General features: G+C 37.6%; 1 protein-coding gene across 1 annotated transcript in view; it reads right to left on the bottom strand.

The window, feature by feature from the left end:
* The window catches only part of COL9A1 (collagen type IX alpha 1 chain), a 94,436-nt gene that overhangs the window by 11,319 nt on the left and 63,317 nt on the right, over positions 1-19,800 (bottom strand). Inside the window, exons 26-36 of the mRNA XM_077159248.1 lie at positions 18,931-18,975; positions 17,205-17,258; positions 17,051-17,104; positions 11,149-11,202; positions 10,448-10,519; positions 9,880-9,915; positions 9,148-9,192; positions 7,774-7,806; positions 4,710-4,856; positions 4,427-4,481; positions 2,600-2,788 (exon numbers count right to left, since the gene is read on the bottom strand). Of these exons, the coding sequence (XP_077015363.1) occupies positions 2,600-2,788; positions 4,427-4,481; positions 4,710-4,856; positions 7,774-7,806; positions 9,148-9,192; positions 9,880-9,915; positions 10,448-10,519; positions 11,149-11,202; positions 17,051-17,104; positions 17,205-17,258; positions 18,931-18,975 (784 nt within the window). The remainder of the gene's footprint in view (positions 1-2,599; positions 2,789-4,426; positions 4,482-4,709; positions 4,857-7,773; positions 7,807-9,147; positions 9,193-9,879; positions 9,916-10,447; positions 10,520-11,148; positions 11,203-17,050; positions 17,105-17,204; positions 17,259-18,930; positions 18,976-19,800) is intronic.

Consider the following 19,800-nt stretch of genomic DNA (forward strand, 5'->3'; position numbering starts at 1 on the left):
TTAACACATCCCTTCTTTACTAGGCATGTAATAAAAATGGCAACATGCAACACTGAACCACATCTCATCTCTAATTGACTAAGTTTAAGTTTCAAAAGGATGGAGGATTTATTCTCAGAAAAACTCAAACTGTAAACAATTGGATAGTTAAGAAACTGTTTTCTCTGAACTGCTACTGTTGATGTACGTGGTGGAACAAGAGAGATCAAGTCCAATTACCTGAGAATTATACATTTCCAAACGTGTGACTGTTTTGTTGGATCAATAAAATCTGATTCTCTACCTCCCTATCCCTACCCAATTCTAAGAAAACAAAACTGAGAAAAGCTGCTGCTTTAAAGGAATCCAATGAAGAGAAAGGAATGGAGGAGGGTAGGGAGAGAAAAATAAGAACTATATCACAGACTATCATGAGCACTGTAGAAAAATTAGAGAGCAACCCCTTACATATTTGCACTATGCTTGACAAATGAACTTAGTGTTAGAGATGTTTTTCAGGTTCCAAATATTGAAATACACTTTTCTTTCCTTCGCAATAAGATTCATTTATTAAGGCCAACCCGGCCCAACCTAGCCACAATTCAACACTGCTAACAGCTTCCAAGAAAGTTTCCCAAACACTACCTTTGCTTTCCAGTGGTTCTCATTCCTGGCTACACATTAAAATCACCTGGGGAAAGCATAAAACAAAATCACTGGGAATGGGACCCAGACATAGGTACTTATAAAAGCTCCCCAGGTGATTCCAATGCACAGCCTTAAACTCACCGACAGTAGTAGCAGAGGCATTTCATTCCTTAAAGAAATGTGATAAGACTTAAAGAAAATTTTGTCACCAACTCAAAGTTAGGCTCCAGCCCCATAAAAAAGTGTCCTTTGGCCTAAGGAAAATAGGGCTGTGATTTCTACAGACCCTCAAAATTGTTCCCTTTCAGCAGGAAAATGGTGATTGCTCTAAACCAGTACATTGGCCTGCATCAGAATCACCTGGAGGGCTTGTTAAACCACAGACTGCAGGCAGGCCACGGTAGCTCAGCAGGCAGAGTTCACACCTGGCCATGCCGGATACCCGGGTTCAAGTCCCAGTGCCGGCCCATGCAAATAAATAAATAAAACACAGACTGCTGGGTTCTAAGACTACAATGTTCCTCAGTCACTGAGTCTAGGGTACTCCAGCTCGTGATGCCCCAGAGCCCACTCTTTAAGAACCACTGTTCTGAACTCATGAAAGGCTGAGTCCATGGGCTCTAGCACAACACATCCAACTGAGGCCAAAATCCACCCAGGCAGCAGGGTTTCTTGGAAATGGTTAACAGAGTGAACTGGGACTAACCATACAGGTAGCTCCTGAAGCAGAAGCTAAAAAATAGGACAAAGTTGAACAGCTAAATGACTCATTCAGAGAATGTGTCCAGCTCTCTTTAAAATGAATTCTACTCTTAGCTCTCTCTATATGTGATTTTTGTCCAGCCTCTGAAAGCTTTAAAATTGTGCCAACCTTACAAGGGGCCCTAATAAGGACTTGTTTTTGTGACATGCAGCTCTGCACATGCCCCCCCCACCAAAAAAAGTCAATTGTAATTAAATTGTTCCAGCTGACAGTGTAGTTAGCCAACTATATCAGCAATTCATTTATAGATCCAAAATGGCAGCTCGCTTGCTCTTTAACCATTTACGTCATAATATTTATCTTTAATAGGAGTGCCACAAGGAAAAAAATCTTTTCTTGTTTTTTGATGCACATTTTTCAAAAGTTCCCCCAAAGAGCTGTCAGTCATTCATCACGATATAGAAACTCCTCATTTTATTTATTTCTCCCTATATTATGCAGGGCACACACCAGTCTGACATACTTACTCACCTAGCAAACTCAACTAGCAAATGGCCATTTGAAGCAGCCAGTCAGTCCTTTGGCCAGTCCCACTGACAACCTAACACACTCACAACCCTGTTTTGTGCAAAATTCTGGAAGCAAGGGTTAACCTTGCCTTAAATAAAGGGATAAGCAACAAACTGTGTCACATTTTAAAGGATGAATAAAATTATTGTACTTAAAATCTGAAAAAAAATCCATCAAAACTAAATATTCAAGCTAACTTTTTTAAAAGGAGAGGGGGCAGCTCTAACTCATGGTATAATTTTTCTTATGTCCATACAAATTTTGTAGGTTTGGTTAAGCAACAGATAACAGTCTAAGGATGGTTGCCATCTTAGAAGAGCTCTATAATGATTTTAGGATCTCACATATACACAAATATATATATACATACAGATAGCTGAATGATGCTTTATCAGATCCCATAGAGTTTATTTCTATATAAGATTGAGGCAGAGTAAAATTGAGAAAGATCGGTACTAAAAGCCGGGATCCCTTAATTCGAGTATTTGGCCTACTGTTGTGATACAATAAGGTCAAGAGAATATCATATAAAACGTGTCTCATCTTCACCACCATTGTATAGGACAATAATACATTTCTCTATCTCATAGAATATTCTGAGCTTGTGTAAGACGTGAATTCCTTGAGCTCAGAAACAGACCCTACATCTGAAGAAGGGCAGCGTGTGCTCCTTCATTCCACATGAGTAAACCGGCTTACCTTTAGGGCCCCTCAGACCAAGAGTACCAGGGGGGCCTTTAATGCCAGGGAGACCACGAATTCCCACCTGGCCTGGGAACCCATTCTCTCCCGGAACCCCAGGAGCTCCAGGGGGTCCCGGCTTCCCGGGGAGACCAGAGGCACCTGAGTCAGGGCGCTTGAGACTAGCAGCCATCTCAGCAAGATGCTCTAAAATGCAATAAACAAAGCAACCCAGAAAAGTCAGACACACGTAAGAGACTCAAATGGAAAGACAGGCATTTCAAGCACCTCTTTTTCTACATATATCACCCTAGTGTCAAAACTGGTGGTGAGAAATGAATAAAGTGGGATAATTTTTGCATGGGTTTTCTGCCAGGAAGCTTCACTGATGGTTTTATTCAGCGCTGCCTGGATATATTTGGTCCTGCTGTTCTGAGACAAAGGGAGCGGGGAGACTATAAAAAACCCCTAAACTGCAGGAGTTTGGGGTGAATGACGTTCTGAAAGGCTGAGTGTGTCACCTGAGTCCTGGCTGGTTTTTCCTGAAAACCCCAGGGTGGGAAGAGAAATGAATTTCTGAGCACAGATAGAAATGGATGTCTGGACGCTTTTTAAATGCCAGTACATTCTCCGGAATTTGAATTAAGACACCGTGGAGATCTGTGCTCACACGTTTAGTTTGAGGATATTTGGTAACCTGAAATATCCTGAGGATTCATGACTTCTTACAAATTCTTCCTCTCAAAAGGTTTTCCATGCTTGGAACAGACAACAGGCATTGAGAATAAGAACCTGTTTCTTGGGAACTGTAAGAGTCTGTCTTAAAAATTAATAACTGTGTGAACTTTTCTCAGGAACCATTAATAGAAAGGATCATCCACTAAAACAATGGCAAACAAGAAAATTCTTCCACTAACATACTCGGGGGCGAATTTTCTAGTGTAATATTTTTTTAAAGCCTCAGGAGGAGAATATGAATTGGAAACCAGTTTTAACCAACATTTTCAAATTGTTTAAATGTGAGTGTTCTAGGTTTGTCCTATTTAACCAACTTAGCATAAATCAGAATTTCCTAGATATGTCATGTTTAAAATGGAAATAGCCTTTCAAGATAAAATGTCAACAATGAAGAAATCTATACTGATTTTCAAATATAAAGATGACAATAATTCTTCTTTGCTTCTGGGAAACTACAAATCTCCTACACAAAATAGACTGTCCAGCTAATATATAAGGGAAAATATTTCTTTATGCTAAAATAAGACAATTATTTATTAGATGGTCCAATGCTACAGAATCTCCTCAGTTATAGGGTATTTCACCACATCGTAACTTTCTTTGTGGTTTAAGAACAGAACAGTTCCAAAAACAGCAATGAAAATAAAAACTACTAAAGGTTAACACGTGACCACCATTTTGGTAACGATAATTATTGATCTTCTACATATACAGTACATGAAGGGAGATAATATCTCTATATTTCTCTAGGACAGGGAGTCATGATTTACTTCTCACGAGACCCACACAGAGAACCCAGGTCAGTTCTAGTTACCCTAAGCGGTAAGATCTGAAGGAGGGGAAAGACCTGGGAATTTGTGTTTCAAAAAAATTAGCTACCTGACATGGGTTTTAAAAAAGAGCATTTTTTCTTGTAAATTAAGAGCTTTAACAAAAATGACAAACAAAATAAAACATCCAAGCAAATTCAAAAAGGTAATATGTTTCCTTGAGGCTATAAGCTACTATGAATTGCAACAGATTGGATAAAACAGAAGTGCCATTAATGTTACTCAAAGCCCCCACCTTTAAAATATATAAAGAGTCAAACCATTGTGATTTATTTACCTTGCATGACTCTCATGCAAACCTGTTTAATGTGCTGATCTGTCGGCGCTCTACCCTGGGACAGAAATGAAAAACGACAGTGTATACATGAAAACTGTATATAAAGAGGACACTGTTAAATGGTAACCCGATGGACTCTGCAAGAAACCAGGTGACTGGGTTTACATGAAGAAGTCTGGCCCCCGCTGCCGAGGGGCTGGAGTCTTGTAGCCCCACTGGCCCCTCTTCCTGAGCTGTGAGATGGCATCTCTAGAGGGGAGCTACGGAGACACCCCCTACTCACCGCTGGTCCCTGGATGCCAGGCAGGCCAGTGGCACCCTGCTGTCCCTGCATGCCTCGCGGTCCAGGTGGTCCCCTCAGCCCCTCCTCTCCAGGCAGCCCCCGACTTCCTTCAGGCCCTCTCAAACCAGGCTCCCCGGAGTTACCCACCTAGAACGAAACAGCGTGCTATAAAACCAGTGCTAAACACAAGGAACACATCTTCTTAATAGTAATACGAGCACTGAGATGAAATGTCAAGTTGGGTCTCCTGCATTCTACCTATCTCCCAAAAGATGTCCATTCATGGGGAGCAAGTCCTCAGATCTTTGCCAAGGGAAAGACACATATTGCCACACAGCAATCCACCCAATCGCTTAGATTTCCAGTTTATGTAAAATGTTAATGGTCCTTCTTTTTGGTATAGATATTATTTCAAAATATTATTTGGAATATTATATTTTTAAAAGCATATTCTTCATACCTTAAGCCACTTCCTAAGAACAAGTTTGTTTTTAATAAGGCTTGTTAGCATTTTCTGATCATGAGTAGGCCACTGAGTTCATAGAAGACATATTACTTCATATATCACCACAGCAGTATGTATAAAATAAAGATATACTCAAGAAAATAACTGTTTAGCCTTTATAACATTCTTCGGAGAACTTGAAGATGTCAGATATAGCTAGGAATTATAAAATAAATAAATGCATTTTAAAATCCCACATTTAAAGTGCTGCATTTAAACATGTCAAAAAAAGTAAATTGACAATCTAAGCATTGAAGAAATTAAAATCCAAATACTGAAGAATTTAAAAATAAACCACTGTTTTCTTAGGATGAAATTACATAAAAGATAGATTTTTTTTCTTTTCTTTTTCTGAAAGCAGACCACTAAAATCATCTAATAGAATTCTTAACTGAAATAACCGTTTTAAAAGAGAACAAATTAGTTCAGTTTTTGTTAAACTACCTCTGGTAGAATTTGTGGCAGAAGTCGTTACAATGCACCATTGTTTATAGAATAAGAATGAGGAGATAAAAGACAGGAGGCAGCAAGGGAATGCCAGTGTTCATAAAGCAACTTAAACCTCTTTCATTTTATATGCAACATTTATTTAGAAAGTACTAACTCTTCCCAACATTCAAATGGTTTAAACTAAAGGGAAGAAGTTGATGAAGCAATGCTTTCACTAGATACATCTAAATAAAGCTCAGCAAGTATGCTTATTTTTCCAAACCTTCTTTATGGAAAAAAAAAATTGATATTCATGTGCTAACCTGCCAAAATTGCTTCTATGAAGAAATTATAGCTTGAGAGACTTCCTAAAAGACAGTGTGAAAAGAGAGAGCTAAGGATATTCTAATGGAAGGCTGCAGAATTCTCAGGTGCCTAGAATGTAAACCAATAACAACTTGTAAAACAATCCAGAAGAGAAGCCAAAATGAATTTAGAAATGCACTAAAAAAAAAAAAAAACTGGCAGAAAACAGAAGAGACAAAATTAGAATGCATTACCTGGCTGGCAATGCTGGAAATACTGCCAGAACCAGGGACAGGAAATGTTTTATGAGAGGTCAGAGGCCAACATAGCCAGGGCATCATAAGGGTTTGGGGAAAGAATCCATTAACTGAGGAGTGAGGCACTGAAGTAGAGAATAAGATACAGACATCTCCCACTTCTCAAGTTTTGTCTCTGCTGTAATCAATGAGGAAAGTGAAAGTCTTTCTGATAGTAACTATTACCCTGATTCTGGGATAATACACTTCATTTCTTCACTTTACTATTACCAAGCGAAAACAGAGTAGGGAGAGAGGTGATGAATCAAGAGTTAATTCCTCGGATTATCCAAATTTGAATGAAATTAACTTATTTTTGACCACTCTATTGTTCATTTAGTTTTTCCTTTATAGCTTGAATCCCTGCCATTGAACATCACTGAGTATTGCTAAATAGTGAAGTAGAATCTCTATTTCACAGTGTTTAGAGGTAGTGTGTAAACAGATAAATTAACACAATGCAATAATTTCCATCTCAGTGGTGTGCAAAGAGCCCAAGAAGGAGCAGGTGACCAAGTCTGGGTGGGTCCTCCTAGAGGAACAGAGCTGAGGATGGATCTAAATGCTGAGTAGAGGGCAGCTATTCTAAGGAAAGAGAAAGCATGCTCCAGGCCAGGAAAACTACAAGACAGATGATCTTCCAGATATGTAGGAAATGAGGTTAGCAAAGCAGAGACCACTACATCAAAGGTTTTACATAACTCGCCAAATGTTTGATTTTATTCCATAAAACTTAATTTTAAAACTGTTAAGCAAGAATGATAAACAGTACATTTTACCTTGGCTGTTGTGAGGATAAGAGATTGGACAAGGACAAAGAGGAGTGGAGGAGATTCCAGAAGTAGGGAAAACTGGGCCATTTGCTGGAGCTTGGTGGTGGCAGCATTTGAGATTGAGACCTGAGCTTCATCTTTTCTCCTTATACTATCTTAAATTTCTTATTTTAGCAGATGGGCATTTCTTTCAAAATAGCAAATCATCCCAGCTACTAATTGGTTCTATAATTCTGAATAAATCCGATCTCTCCAGGCATCAGTTTAGTTTCTGTAAAATGATGAATTGGACAACACACCCACTTTCCAGCTCTAGTAACTTTCTATAATATTTTCTTATACATTATGCCTCTATCTTACTTCCCCAACTGATACACATAGGAGATTAGAAATGGGGTAGCTGTCAAGGAAATTCAATTATACTCTCATCACCAGAAAGCGCAAGTCAATTCTTTAAAAATGACCCATTTGGAGAGGAAATTAGAGTATTGCCATGTAATACTGATAGAGCCATTTATAATATGAAAAAAAAATCTTTTAGCATGGTTAGTTTGAAAGGTTTTACACATTTAGAGTTGTAAAATATTTTTGTATTGGATTAATCCAATACCCAAAGAATAAATTTAGAAATTCAGTTCCTTGAAGGTAAGTCCATTAAGAACTGAATTTTATAGAATAATTTCATAAAGCAGAACATTATACTTTCTACAGCTTTATCGATTTTTTTTTTATGCATTACTGTTCATTATACTTACAGATCCCTTTAAGCCAGGTAATCCTATATCTCCCTAAATCAATAAAATAAAATTGTGTTAGAATAATGTATTTACATTTACTAGTCTCCTAAAAACATTTAAAAAGCCATTGTACTGCTGAAATCTAATGAAAACCATGAAAAGATTAACCCTGTTATTGCAGAAAGAACATTAGGCTCAAATTTGAGTTCCAGTTCTGCTATGAAGTTCTGTGATTCTGGGCAACCTATGTAACCTGCCAGCTTTTGGCTAACTTATCTGTCAAATAACAGGACTGAATCAGAACTCTTCAAGGCTCCTTCCAGAGGGCAAATGCTAGGTGTGGAGACTTAAAACAAATTGTGTAAGTTGTAAGATATTAAAATAGCATTGTTATAAAATGTAATAGACATTTAAAACCTGATTGCTTCATTTCTGCAACTCAAACCATATTTTAAAATTCATGAAAAAAGCTTATCAAACCAAATATGCATGCTCTTATGCTTTAAAAAAGAAACTTGAAAATCTCCCACCACTAATTCTAGATATGAATTCAACTGAAGTTTAAGCACATCAGTTAATCTCCAACACAAAACAAAATTATTTCGAACATTCCCCTAGCCAGTAAAATGAGCAACTTCAACAGAAAATAAAAAAGAAGAAATCCTCTTTCAAATTTACTTAATAGTTGGGAATTGTTATCTACAACATTTATTACATTTATATTAACGTTAAATCCTGCAAATCTGAATAAAACAACATTCCCCGATTTTTTCCCTACACTAGAGGTTCTCTAAATATTTTATGAGAAATCTGTCACTCCATCCCAAAGGACCAAAGCCTGAGTTTCCACATTAGGCCATGTTAGATTGTATCAAAACCATAACAATGTGCCAGCAGACCTTACTTTCTAGTATAAAACTAACTTGTTCTTGTCTTTACTGCCTTCCTAGAGATTTAGAAGGGGCATCTTCTAGAGCAGAAGTCACTTCTTTTGTGATTTTTAGACTAGAGAGAATGCCCTCAGTCAAATTTGTGGTTCATAGCTTTCTAACTAAAAAAACTTTAACTGTTTCCATGGTAGAAATTATCCATACACTTCTACAGTCCAATGGGAATCAACTTGAATGCCTAGATGTAAAGCCACAAGGGAATTCATTATCCAAAATGTTTAAGGCCAGATCCACAGGTCAATTTCAAACTTGGGGTGTTTCTCCTCTGCTTTGCTTGGTTTGGGCTGCAGTCTTGGGGAGTCATTTATTAACTTATGTAACTTATGTTAACTTAATTCATACAGAAGGCAGCAAGGTTAACATTTAGTGTCAGAAACAAGAAAAAATATATCAGTTTCTTTTACAGTTAAGGGTCTATTCATAAACAAGAAAAATATCTTACAAGTTCACCCCTTCCTCCTGTTTCACCTTCTTCACCAGAGGCACCCTAAAAATTAAGATTAAATGTCACATTTTTAAATTCTTAGTCCCCGGCTCTCGGTTTTAACAAGTCAGCACCATAAGCACTTATAAGTCCCCACAGTGTTTCTAGAACCTTGCAGAAATACAAATTGTTCTCAATGGCTTCCCAATCTAGCTGTCAGCAGCTAGTCCAAATCAGAAATTAGCCTAGAGAAAAGCCAGACAGTGAGGTTCATTTTGAGCTGAAGGTAATGCTTAATGAACTGTATCCGGCAATTTTAGTAACACATAATCCTTGAAAGAGAAACCTCACAGTAGAAAAAGAAACCCAGGCAAAGGACTGAGTCTAATTCAGTATGCAGTTTATTTGATGAGGTCTTGATGGAGAAAAACAAAAAGTTACAATGTGGCTGTGGAAGGCCCCATCAACCATGGGTAAACCAACTTGGGGAACCAGAGACTCCAGGCCACTCTTTTCAAAGAAAAGGTAATGGTAGTCCTGGAGGCAGAGTCATCATTAGCTCAAGCTTCTTAAAATAGTAGATAAGGCCACAGACCAAACAAAATACTGGGTTTCACTCACTATGAAGCAGGGTGAGAAAATCTGCTTGCTCTGCCTTCTCAACCACACCCATAAACCAGCCAATAACCCTGCTTGTGAAACAGGCACATTACACATTCTATTTCATACTAGTCAAGTAATAGGGCTTACCTGTTCACCCTTTGGACCAGATTCACCGACTACACCCTGTGATGAATAAAATATGCCTTTTCAGTATTTTGAGCCTTACAAGGATAAAACACTATATAATTTTCAAATGAACAAACTCCCTCCTTTATTGTGCTGGTGGATAAGCACAAGTATGAATAATGTGATGGAAGAGAAACACCTATGCTCCTTACTACCTAACAAGAAGCAGGCAAGACATGGAAAAGCTCTGCAACTGTCCAAGAATCTCTGGCAACTCAGGGCATTCTCTGATCACATCCCCGTGATATCTGACTAATAGGAATATAAATTTAGAACCAAGTAGGAAGCGTGATCAAAACTGGAATTTTTACTTTTCTCGGTTTTTTTTTCCCCCTTCGCATAAATGATTATATTAATAGATTTGTGGTTTCTTAATTTCAACTCTCAGTAATTTTAAATACTTTTTTTGATAGTTCTTTCTGATAAATTCTAGAAAATGCCACTGGGCCAAAAGCAGGCTTGTCTCTTCTCAACATAGTAGAAGTTGCCCTTCCAATTAAGGAACTTTCTGGAGTCCCTGATGTCTTACCCTGTCACCTTTCATTCCAGGAAGTCCAGGGGGGCCTGGCAAGCCGGGGAGGCCAGGACTACCCAGAGAGCCCTGAAAAAACAAATGCAAAGTCCCCAGAGTCACTGTCACTGTAATACAGAAAGCACACAAGCCCAGACACCACCTCGGGTGTGCTGACTCCTGTCTAAAATAAATGCTCTGTGGTTCTCAGCTCCCCTGATCTGCGACTCTCCTGCACTCTCAGGAGAAGAGAGGTGAGCCCCACTCCCCACCCCAGCCCCACTCCTGAGGTCCTCAGTTCCCAGGTTTGCATTCCTTCACAACTGTGAGCTCTTTCAGTGGAGCCCCTGCAGTGATGCCCCTTCTCTTACTGTGTAAACAAGCACTGCACAAGGAGTAAAAGGCAGCATTCATGCACAATTCTCTTCAACTCCAAGAACAACCAGAGACCAAATGATGTAGTACTCCATGCCTCTCTGGGCTTTAAAATGTATGCTACAAACCACACTGATTAAAATATCCTTTGGGAATATCCTAGACTTAAGTTTAAATTCCACATTTACATTTTCACACATTCACATAATAACAGAAATCAAGTACAGCTTGCTAAATTACCTTTTCTGAATTGGTTCTCTCCTTATTTTTTAAAATCTGTTGGGTTTTGTAATATTAATTTGTGGAAAGAAAGTTAACTGCTGGAGAACGGAAACATTACTTACCAGTTTACCTGGTATGCCTGGGGGGCCTACGGGTCCTCTTTCCCCTCGACTGCCCTTTAAAAACATCAACAAGATTGTCAACGGGGTATTTTGCCAAAATTCAAATGCTTAATTACTATTTAAATAAAATAAAGTCCTACTTAGGTTTTTGTTTAAATATGAAAGTCATCAAAGTATTCTACCCATCCTTTGACTGAAAATAGAGACCACTCTATAAAATGCAGACAGCAAGCGTTATGTTCATTTTCCAGTGAATGTTTTAAATCTATTTATGGCCCATTAGAGTCTGTTGGACAGGAATAATATATGATACATGTATTCAATATGGCAATGACTAATTTCCGGCACCTATGTCACATTTAACTTGTATCATGATTACTTGTGCATATGTTTTATACCTTCATTTAAATTATGTAACCTTGAGCTAGAGGTATATTAATTTTTTAACTGTGCACAGTATCCAGAAGATGGAGTAAACTTTGGGATCTACAGGACATTCTAAAGCAGCATCTGGCAAATGATCTCAAACTCCAATCTAACGAAAAAGGACACAGGGCAGAGATGTTTGCCTTTAAATTATTATGACAAATTTACTAAAACACAGATGGTAGAATTTTATAAAGCTTCTGAAATAAAACATTGTCCTATTCATTCTTGTTCTAAAACTTTCTTAAAAGAAGCTTTAGAAAGTATAATTCATAATGAAGATATTCCAAAAGCAACACATTTTATTTTGGGAAAATTTTTGGTTTCTTATTTGAGGCTACACCTTTTGAGAAAATGAGACACTGAACTCTTCAACTTCTTCTCCCAAGAATTTTATACATTCTGATAAAGTTGCATTTTATTTCTAAAGCATGTTCAACTAAACTGAACACTTGACATTACTGAATAAATAATCACATTACCTAGAAGGTGTATGTTAAAAATGAAGATTCCTTTGAGTTTTAGTTCTTTTTTATAACAGCATGACAACTCAACAGTAATGCTTAATATTTATAACTTCTTCTGATAATATTACTCTGTTCTGATCCACTCATTCATCTTTAAGTTAAATAAGGTGTCAAGATCCATAAACCTTCTGAATTGAAAATATCTCTAAGGAATTAAGAAATTTTTGCTAAATTGCAACAGTCTCTAGCTATGAGCTATAATTTTATGGTAGTCATTTCATGTGACTAATAGGTAATTAGAGTCAGATGCTTGAAGACCTTTCAACCATACCTCTAAAATCAGCCTGTCTAGTATATGAGTTTGGGGCTACACATTGGTCCTAAAACTTCATGGGCACTTTCTACTAAGGACGTGGCTTAAAAGAGAGAGGCAGTGACTTTTGATGATTGGCGTTGAAAGGATTAAGTCTGGATGAAAACCAACAACTGTGATAGATTCCTACAACCATCAATAAATATAAAAATCAGATTCCACCGCATTAATTTGACCTGGCACTCAAAACTTGAAAGAGGTTTCCTTCAGGGTTTATTTCCAAGTAATTCCTGAACTGCACCATGATTGAGATCCTAAATGTCACTGAGTTAACATGACTTCAACTCACAGGATAATTAATAGTCATTGATGAGAATATAATCAATAATATCAGAAGGTGAAAGCTCAGCTTCTAAGACAATCACAAATATTCACTTCTATGTAAATAATCCTTTATGCCATCTTATCCAAAATGAAGATGACAGATTTTTTTTTTCTCTTCCACAAATCAAGGGGCTAAATTAAAACAAAGGGTTGGATAGCCTTTCGTTTATTGGTGGAGGGCTTAACTTTCCAGACAAGGACAAAGATTTTTTTCTCTGCTGGAATCTTACTTTTTCTGTTTTTCATAAGCTCTTATTATTCAATCCACAAGCATTTTCCAGCCATTGGCAGGACCGTGGTCACATCTATGAATGGCTTAGAGCCCCCAGCATAGATCATCAGCTCTGCTGAACTTGCGTACCCAAGAGATACCAGAGCTTAGGGCATCAGAATTATGGGCATTTGCCCTCTGTTACAGCACAAGTAAAAAGTATGTGGTTCTGCATTTTTAATTTTTTATTTTTATTTTTATTTCACTTCCAGCTTATAATTTCCTGGCCATTTGAAGCTTATGTATTTTATAGCAATAACCTCCCTGTGAAAACTGGTAATATTCATTTTCACAACAATAACAAGGCAGCTATAAAAAAATTGTTAGGACAAGATTTTCTGATGGTCACTCTTACGATTTCTATGTATTCTAGAAATATGCATGTTTCTCTAAGTGCTAGGATTTCACCCAAAAATGTTATTAGGAGAAAAAGGGGGAAAGGATATGTAATAAATCAGCCATCAGTGGCTGAGAGAGTTCAAGCAGAATTGAGAGGCTACTCTGGAGGTCACTCTTATGCAAGTTAGCCATTGCTACCTATCATAGCTTGTCAACCCCCAACCAAAACCATTCCTGCCAATTCTAAAGAACACCTAGAGCAATAATTAAGATTCTACAAAGGTTCCATGCACTAGGGTAACTTTCCAGAAACCGAAACCTCCAGATGGGTCCCCCGAAATGTCCTGAAATATAGAGGGGCCAGCCTCTCTAGAACATCAACTAGTTCCATCCCCCTATCCCATATCATCAACAGCCCCTTTCAACATGAGAAAATTAGAATGGGCATAGCCCAAATACCCTAAAAAAAAAAAAAAAAAAAAAAGATTAATAGGAGAAACCAAGATATAAAATAGTAAGCTCTACAAGCATAGATTAAACACATTTTGCAGAGAGTAACTAATCATGGCACTGCTAACTACAAATGTGCTGGAAGAACTGCTAAATGAATGATAATCTCTTGTGCTTCAACAGCTGTGATGATAACCATATTCTCAGATGTAAATGGCTATTCTGCGGTTAGTGTTTACAAACCCCATGAAAATAAGAGTTCTGATTTAAAACAAGAGACTCTTAAGGAACCACAATAAAGGCAAAAATCCTACCATCAAAAATGTAAGTACATAATAAAAGGCTCTACTTCCTCTTAGATGCTCTGTGCCACCACATATATCCCCAACACGTTCAAACACATCTGCTGGTTTATCCCTATTTAAGGACCCAATCAAGGATTTTAAAAAGATGCAAACTCTCTTTCGGTGACTCCCAACTCTGGCTGTACATCAGAATCCCCAAAGGAGCTTTTTAGAAATTCGCTTCATTGGCTCTCTCCCACCACCCCCATCTTCTCATTCCTTATCCTTATTCAACCCTCCAGATCCTGATTCCAGAGGTCTAGGGTGAGACGGATAAATCTGTTTAGATTTATGTTGTATTTGTTGTTTTTATTTTCCAGTTACAACGGTGATTGTGATAAAAAGCCAGAGTTAAAAACAACTACATAAAATAATTCGTCAGGATTCGCTTGGACTTTCATTAACATCTCACCATGCAAGTTCTACAAAAATTAAATTTAAAATTTTTAAAATATGTCTTAAACCATCAGGATCTGGCAAGCTAGCTTAAATAAAAGACATCCTCCAGAACCACAACTTGAGCCATAGAGACATTAAAGGATGGTGGTGAGGACACTAATGCTGGATTCCCAGTCCCAGGTCTGAAGTTTGATTCTGCCAAGAGCCAGCTGATAACACCAGACAAGCAACTGAACCTCTCTGAACCTCAAGCTTCCTCATCTGTAAAACGGGGATAAAAACAGCACCTACTTCATAGAGATTTTGTAAGGATTGAATAAATTAAGTACTTAGAACAATGCTGGCTGTTACTTACATCCAAGGTAATTACTAAATAAATCAGTCAAAATTATATTTTTAGCGAAATGTTTGTTTGTCTTTCAAATCTTCCAAAATTCTGTAAAAGCTTAAGATGTGCTTTAAAAAAAAAGCACAAAAAAAGTCCTCATTTTTCTAGGTTCTTCCAATACCACTGTTCACCAAACAGGCATCTTCTTTATGAACAAGTATTGGTGCTATTTTGTAAAAACCTTCTCAATAAATGCATCTAGGTGAATAATTCAGTTTGGAAGTTTCCCTTTGAAAATGGAACTGTCAGACTTTTCAAGGATCAGAGAAAATTATCAGTCAATTTAATTATACTTGTGCTGCCAAAATTATTTTACCAAAAAGTAAAAAAGAATCATATTCCATTGTGCTCTAGATTGTACTGGTGGTTGTATTTGCATGACTACCAAATCCTAACTAGGCAAAGAATAATCATTATCCTTAGTATCTTGTTAATTTTAGAAGTGGTAAGTTATAATCACTACAACTAGTCTATACTATATATTCTAAGTATTTCTTCTAGCAAAAAAAGAAAAAAAAAGATGCTGATTTATTCAGGAGATCAATTCTGATTTCTATAGATTGTTGCATTTACAAACCCATTTTCATCTGACACTGGAAGGTCATATTAGTCCTATCCGGTGATAAATTTTAAGTTTGTCAGAAAGTGATAAAAAAATTCAATTTCACATTCTATCATTTGTATTTCTCTCTAGTGTAGGTTTAAATATTCCCTCTCACACAGAGGCAGAGAGAAATCTGTCTAAACTATAACCATCACAGAGTCTTGGCAAATTATCGACAGGGATAGAATTCCAGGGCCTGGGTCGGGGGGTAGAAGGGCAAGCAGCCTAGGTCACTCTGCAACATGTCCTCCACGGAGCTCTGTGATCAATAGCATCACCAGGCTATTGGTGATGGGGTTGGGCGGGGTGTAGGGGGTGTAGAGGGACTACAAGAGAGATGAGCCAGGCTCCTGTACTCAACATCACATTCAGAAAACTGGGACTAGATCAGCATGTACTCCAGTCAGGAATGCGAGCAAACAGATTTCACTCAGTGAAAGCCCTAATGAGTTCTAAAGAACCCGGAAGAGGGAAATGGGCCAGAAGCCACTGCATGAAAGGACTAAATCAGAGACCCGAGTCACCACGCCTGTTCTGGACCAGCAGCCACCAGCAGAGTGTAAGTGGGGAAAGCCAGAAGCACGACCCAAGGGGTAAAGGATAGGTACTGACATGAGCCAACCAGAGACACGGGAAAATGCAATATATTTTGCTATGTTGACAAACATTGTTGTAAAAGACTGTTCCCAACTAGCCCTAGGCCACCTGAGGACATCAGGACTACATCCTAATTCTTTCTGCTGGGCTTCTTGATTTTTAGATTTGAGGGAAAAACTTATTCAAACTTGGGAGGAATTGCTGAGAATGTATGAACTTATATTAAAAAAACTGAATTTAATGATGTAAAATGAATTACAATGTGTTATAACCATACAATGTAGTATTATTTGGCAATGAGGAAGAATGAAGTATTGATATATACTACAATGTTGATGAAGCTTGAAAACATGTTAAATGAAAGACAGTCACACAAACAAAAACTACTTATTATATGATATCACTTACATGAAATTTCCAAAGTAAGCAAATTTATGAAGCAGATATTGGATTTGTGGTTGCCTTGGCCTGGACAGGTTGGGAGGAAATGAGGAATGACTGCAAATGGGTAGAGTTTCATTTTGGGATAATGAAAATGCTCAAAAATTGACTGTGATGGTGATTGTTCAACTCCATGAATATACTCATAATCAATGAATTATACACTCTCAATGCATGAATTATACAGTATACAAATTATATCTGAAAGTCATTGTTTTAAAAAAAATCACACTAATATATTTCCTTTAGCACAGGTTAAGAGCAAAAAGGGTCCTCGTGTTTTTCTCAGTACTTCACTTTGATTTCCATTTTCTTAAATGAAGACATTTACGGCATATCTAAATAGCATTCCCGTTTCATTTTCCAGCTTGGAATAGCACATGCTCAAATGTCCGAAGGCATTCATGTATGAATAAATGAAGGAATCCCCAGCAGAGCCCTGAGAAGGCACTTAGAGAGAGCTTTACAGAAGTACTCACAGAAAGCCCCCGGGGTCCTCGGGGTCCCACTTCTCCAGGAGGCCCCTGTTGTCCCTGTTATGAGGAAGAAAGGTAGAGGATAAGGTCAATACCCCTGATCCGCCTGGTGACCACAACGGTTTATAACCTTTAGAAAGGGAAAGTGGCATCTTACCGGTTTGCCTGAATATCCCAATTGACCAGGCTTCCCTGGAGCACCTGTGTTACCCTAAAAGATAAAATACAACACTCAAAAGTAATTCAGACTGTAAGCAAGCATAATCATCAACTCAATCCCCCCTTACACAGACTGGGTATTTCTTAGATTTAAATAGCATTAATTTCCTCATTTCGCATTGAGAATCTGGAAGGCTGTAGAATCTCTTTCTTGGTGTCTACCAAAAGTGGTTTGGATTCAGTATGCTGCGTGTTAGTCCAAGAAGTAACTAAAGGTCAAATGTCAAAAAATGAAGGTCTTCAAAAGGAGGGAAAGAAACGTAACAAAGTAAGGTATCAGTGGCTGAAAGAGTTCAAATAGAGTCAAGAGGCTACTTTAGAGGCTGCTCTTAGGGAAGCTTCAGCTAAATATTGTTAATTACCGTGGCTTGCCAAACCCCAACCAATACCATTCCTGTCAACCCTAAAGAACACCTAGGGCTCTATCTCAGATTCTACAAAGGTTTCACACACTAAGATTACGTTCCAGAAACCTACAACCACTAGACTAGCTCCTACACCAGATAAATCCCGAAACCCAGAGGGGCCAGCCTCTCCAAAACATCAACTAGGCCCATCCCCCATCCTATATTGTCAACAGCCCTTACCAACATGATAAAGCTAGAACAGGCCCCTAAAGATTGGGAAAAGGATCAAAGAAATAGGAGGGGTTATAGCAAATAGGATTTAACAAATAAGCATGACTGTTGATCATTATGTTAGATATTTCCAGTGTCTTGGAGCAGCTAGATGGAAATTGTGGAAATATATCCCTTATCAAACTCTGAAATCCATTCTATAATTACTTATTACAATGTACTTTGAAATTTATTGCTTTTTTGTACATATATTTCACACACAAAAAAAATGTTTTAAAAAATGCTCTTTAACCATGCAAGAAAATTAAAGGATTTTCTTTCTAGACAATATTACTTGTGTGCATTTTTCCTTTACCATCTCTAACTCCAATATACTCCTTTGAATCCTTTGTATTGCATATTGACACTATTACAATTATAAGCAAATGGGTCAGCATGAGGAAATAAGACGTGCTGTTAAGAAAATGTTTCCAGCCATCTCCAAAATCAGTTGCTCTTGGTCTGCTTATAAAAGCGCATTTCTGCTAGAGACTCTGCAGACTACCAAGTTTACTTCACTATGATTGGAGTGATGTAATCTAATAGATGGCAATTTCTATATTATTCCAATTTTAGCTATTTTATTCCAAAGTAAAGCTATATTTTATTCCTTTAATTTTTACTTCCCCGATGTTTGCATTTCAATTCTGTACAGAAAATAAGCACTAGTTGTTCACATGTGAACAAAATTCCTAATGTCTCTTTACTTTAAACTATCTTTGCAATATTCACTGACAAAAGTTCCATTGTTTAATAACATTTTCCTTATCTTAATTGATTAGGAACAAAAAGACTTCCTCTTTTTTACACTGACAAAAGATGACATTTTCATGAAGGAAGTCTAATGAGCAATGCTTTTCCAGAGTGTTCTTTCTGCAGCTGGGAAAGAAGTTAGCATTTGAAGCTTTAAAGATTTTACATTTTGATTTCTGCCTAAGGTCAAATGTAAAATAAAAAGCAGGTTTAGATACTAAATATTATTAAGAAAATTTATTGATAAAACAAAAAAATGAAGAAAAATATTAATTAAAATTTTTAATCTCTTACCTTTTCACCAGCAATACCCTTTGCACCAGGAATTCCAGGTACACCCTGAAAGAATGCAGAGTCAGGGTTTAATCAGCGAGTCTGAAAATCTATAAGACGCCAAGCCCGCTACACCTGTCACACTACCTCAAAGGCTCAGTATGGGGAAGAATCTTCTGAGTTCCCTCAATTCTGGAAAGTCAGTTAGTGAACTACCCATGGTATAGAGGGCATTACTTTACTCCACCTACCTCGGAAGACTGAAACTCCAAAAAGCAAGTTGAACGTCCAACTAAACTAAAGTTGTTTCCAAAAGACAAATTTTGAAATTAGAACTTGGAGCTATTTTTAGGTCAACAGGACCTCTTACTGACAAAACGGAGACTACATGGTTTCATGTACAGAATAACAATAAGAGGGTCTATAGAAAATGCTGGGCTTCCTGGTAGAAAAAGGGAATGGCAGGAGAATGCTGAGCCTCGCTAAGATTTGGTACTATTGGGAGTCCTAATATTCCCCCACTAATTGATTAAAAAGTGTCACATATCACAATAAACTGGAGGCCCAGCCCTCAGTATTACCAAGTATGCTTTATTAACTTAAAACATCTGCCTTCAAAGAGCTGAGAATATATGTGGGACAATTCACATAGACTTCCAGCCACATTAATGCAGGGAGACACCAATTTGAATGATTTAAAAGAACACAGATCCAAAAGTGATATCCTGTATCTCACATTGCTCCCTGAGCATCCTCCTGGCCCTCTCACGGCTCCACCAAGCTAACAAGAACCCCAGAACTGGTTAAAAGGAGAAGGAAGTATATAACCCTGGCCCACAGCTCAGGGTTAGTTAAAAAAAAAAAAATCTAAGGATGACTGAAGAACTAGCA

The sequence above is a fragment of the Tamandua tetradactyla genome, chromosome 5 (genome assembly GCF_023851605.1).
Source record: "Tamandua tetradactyla isolate mTamTet1 chromosome 5, mTamTet1.pri, whole genome shotgun sequence".
Taxonomy (NCBI): domain Eukaryota; kingdom Metazoa; phylum Chordata; class Mammalia; order Pilosa; family Myrmecophagidae; genus Tamandua; species Tamandua tetradactyla.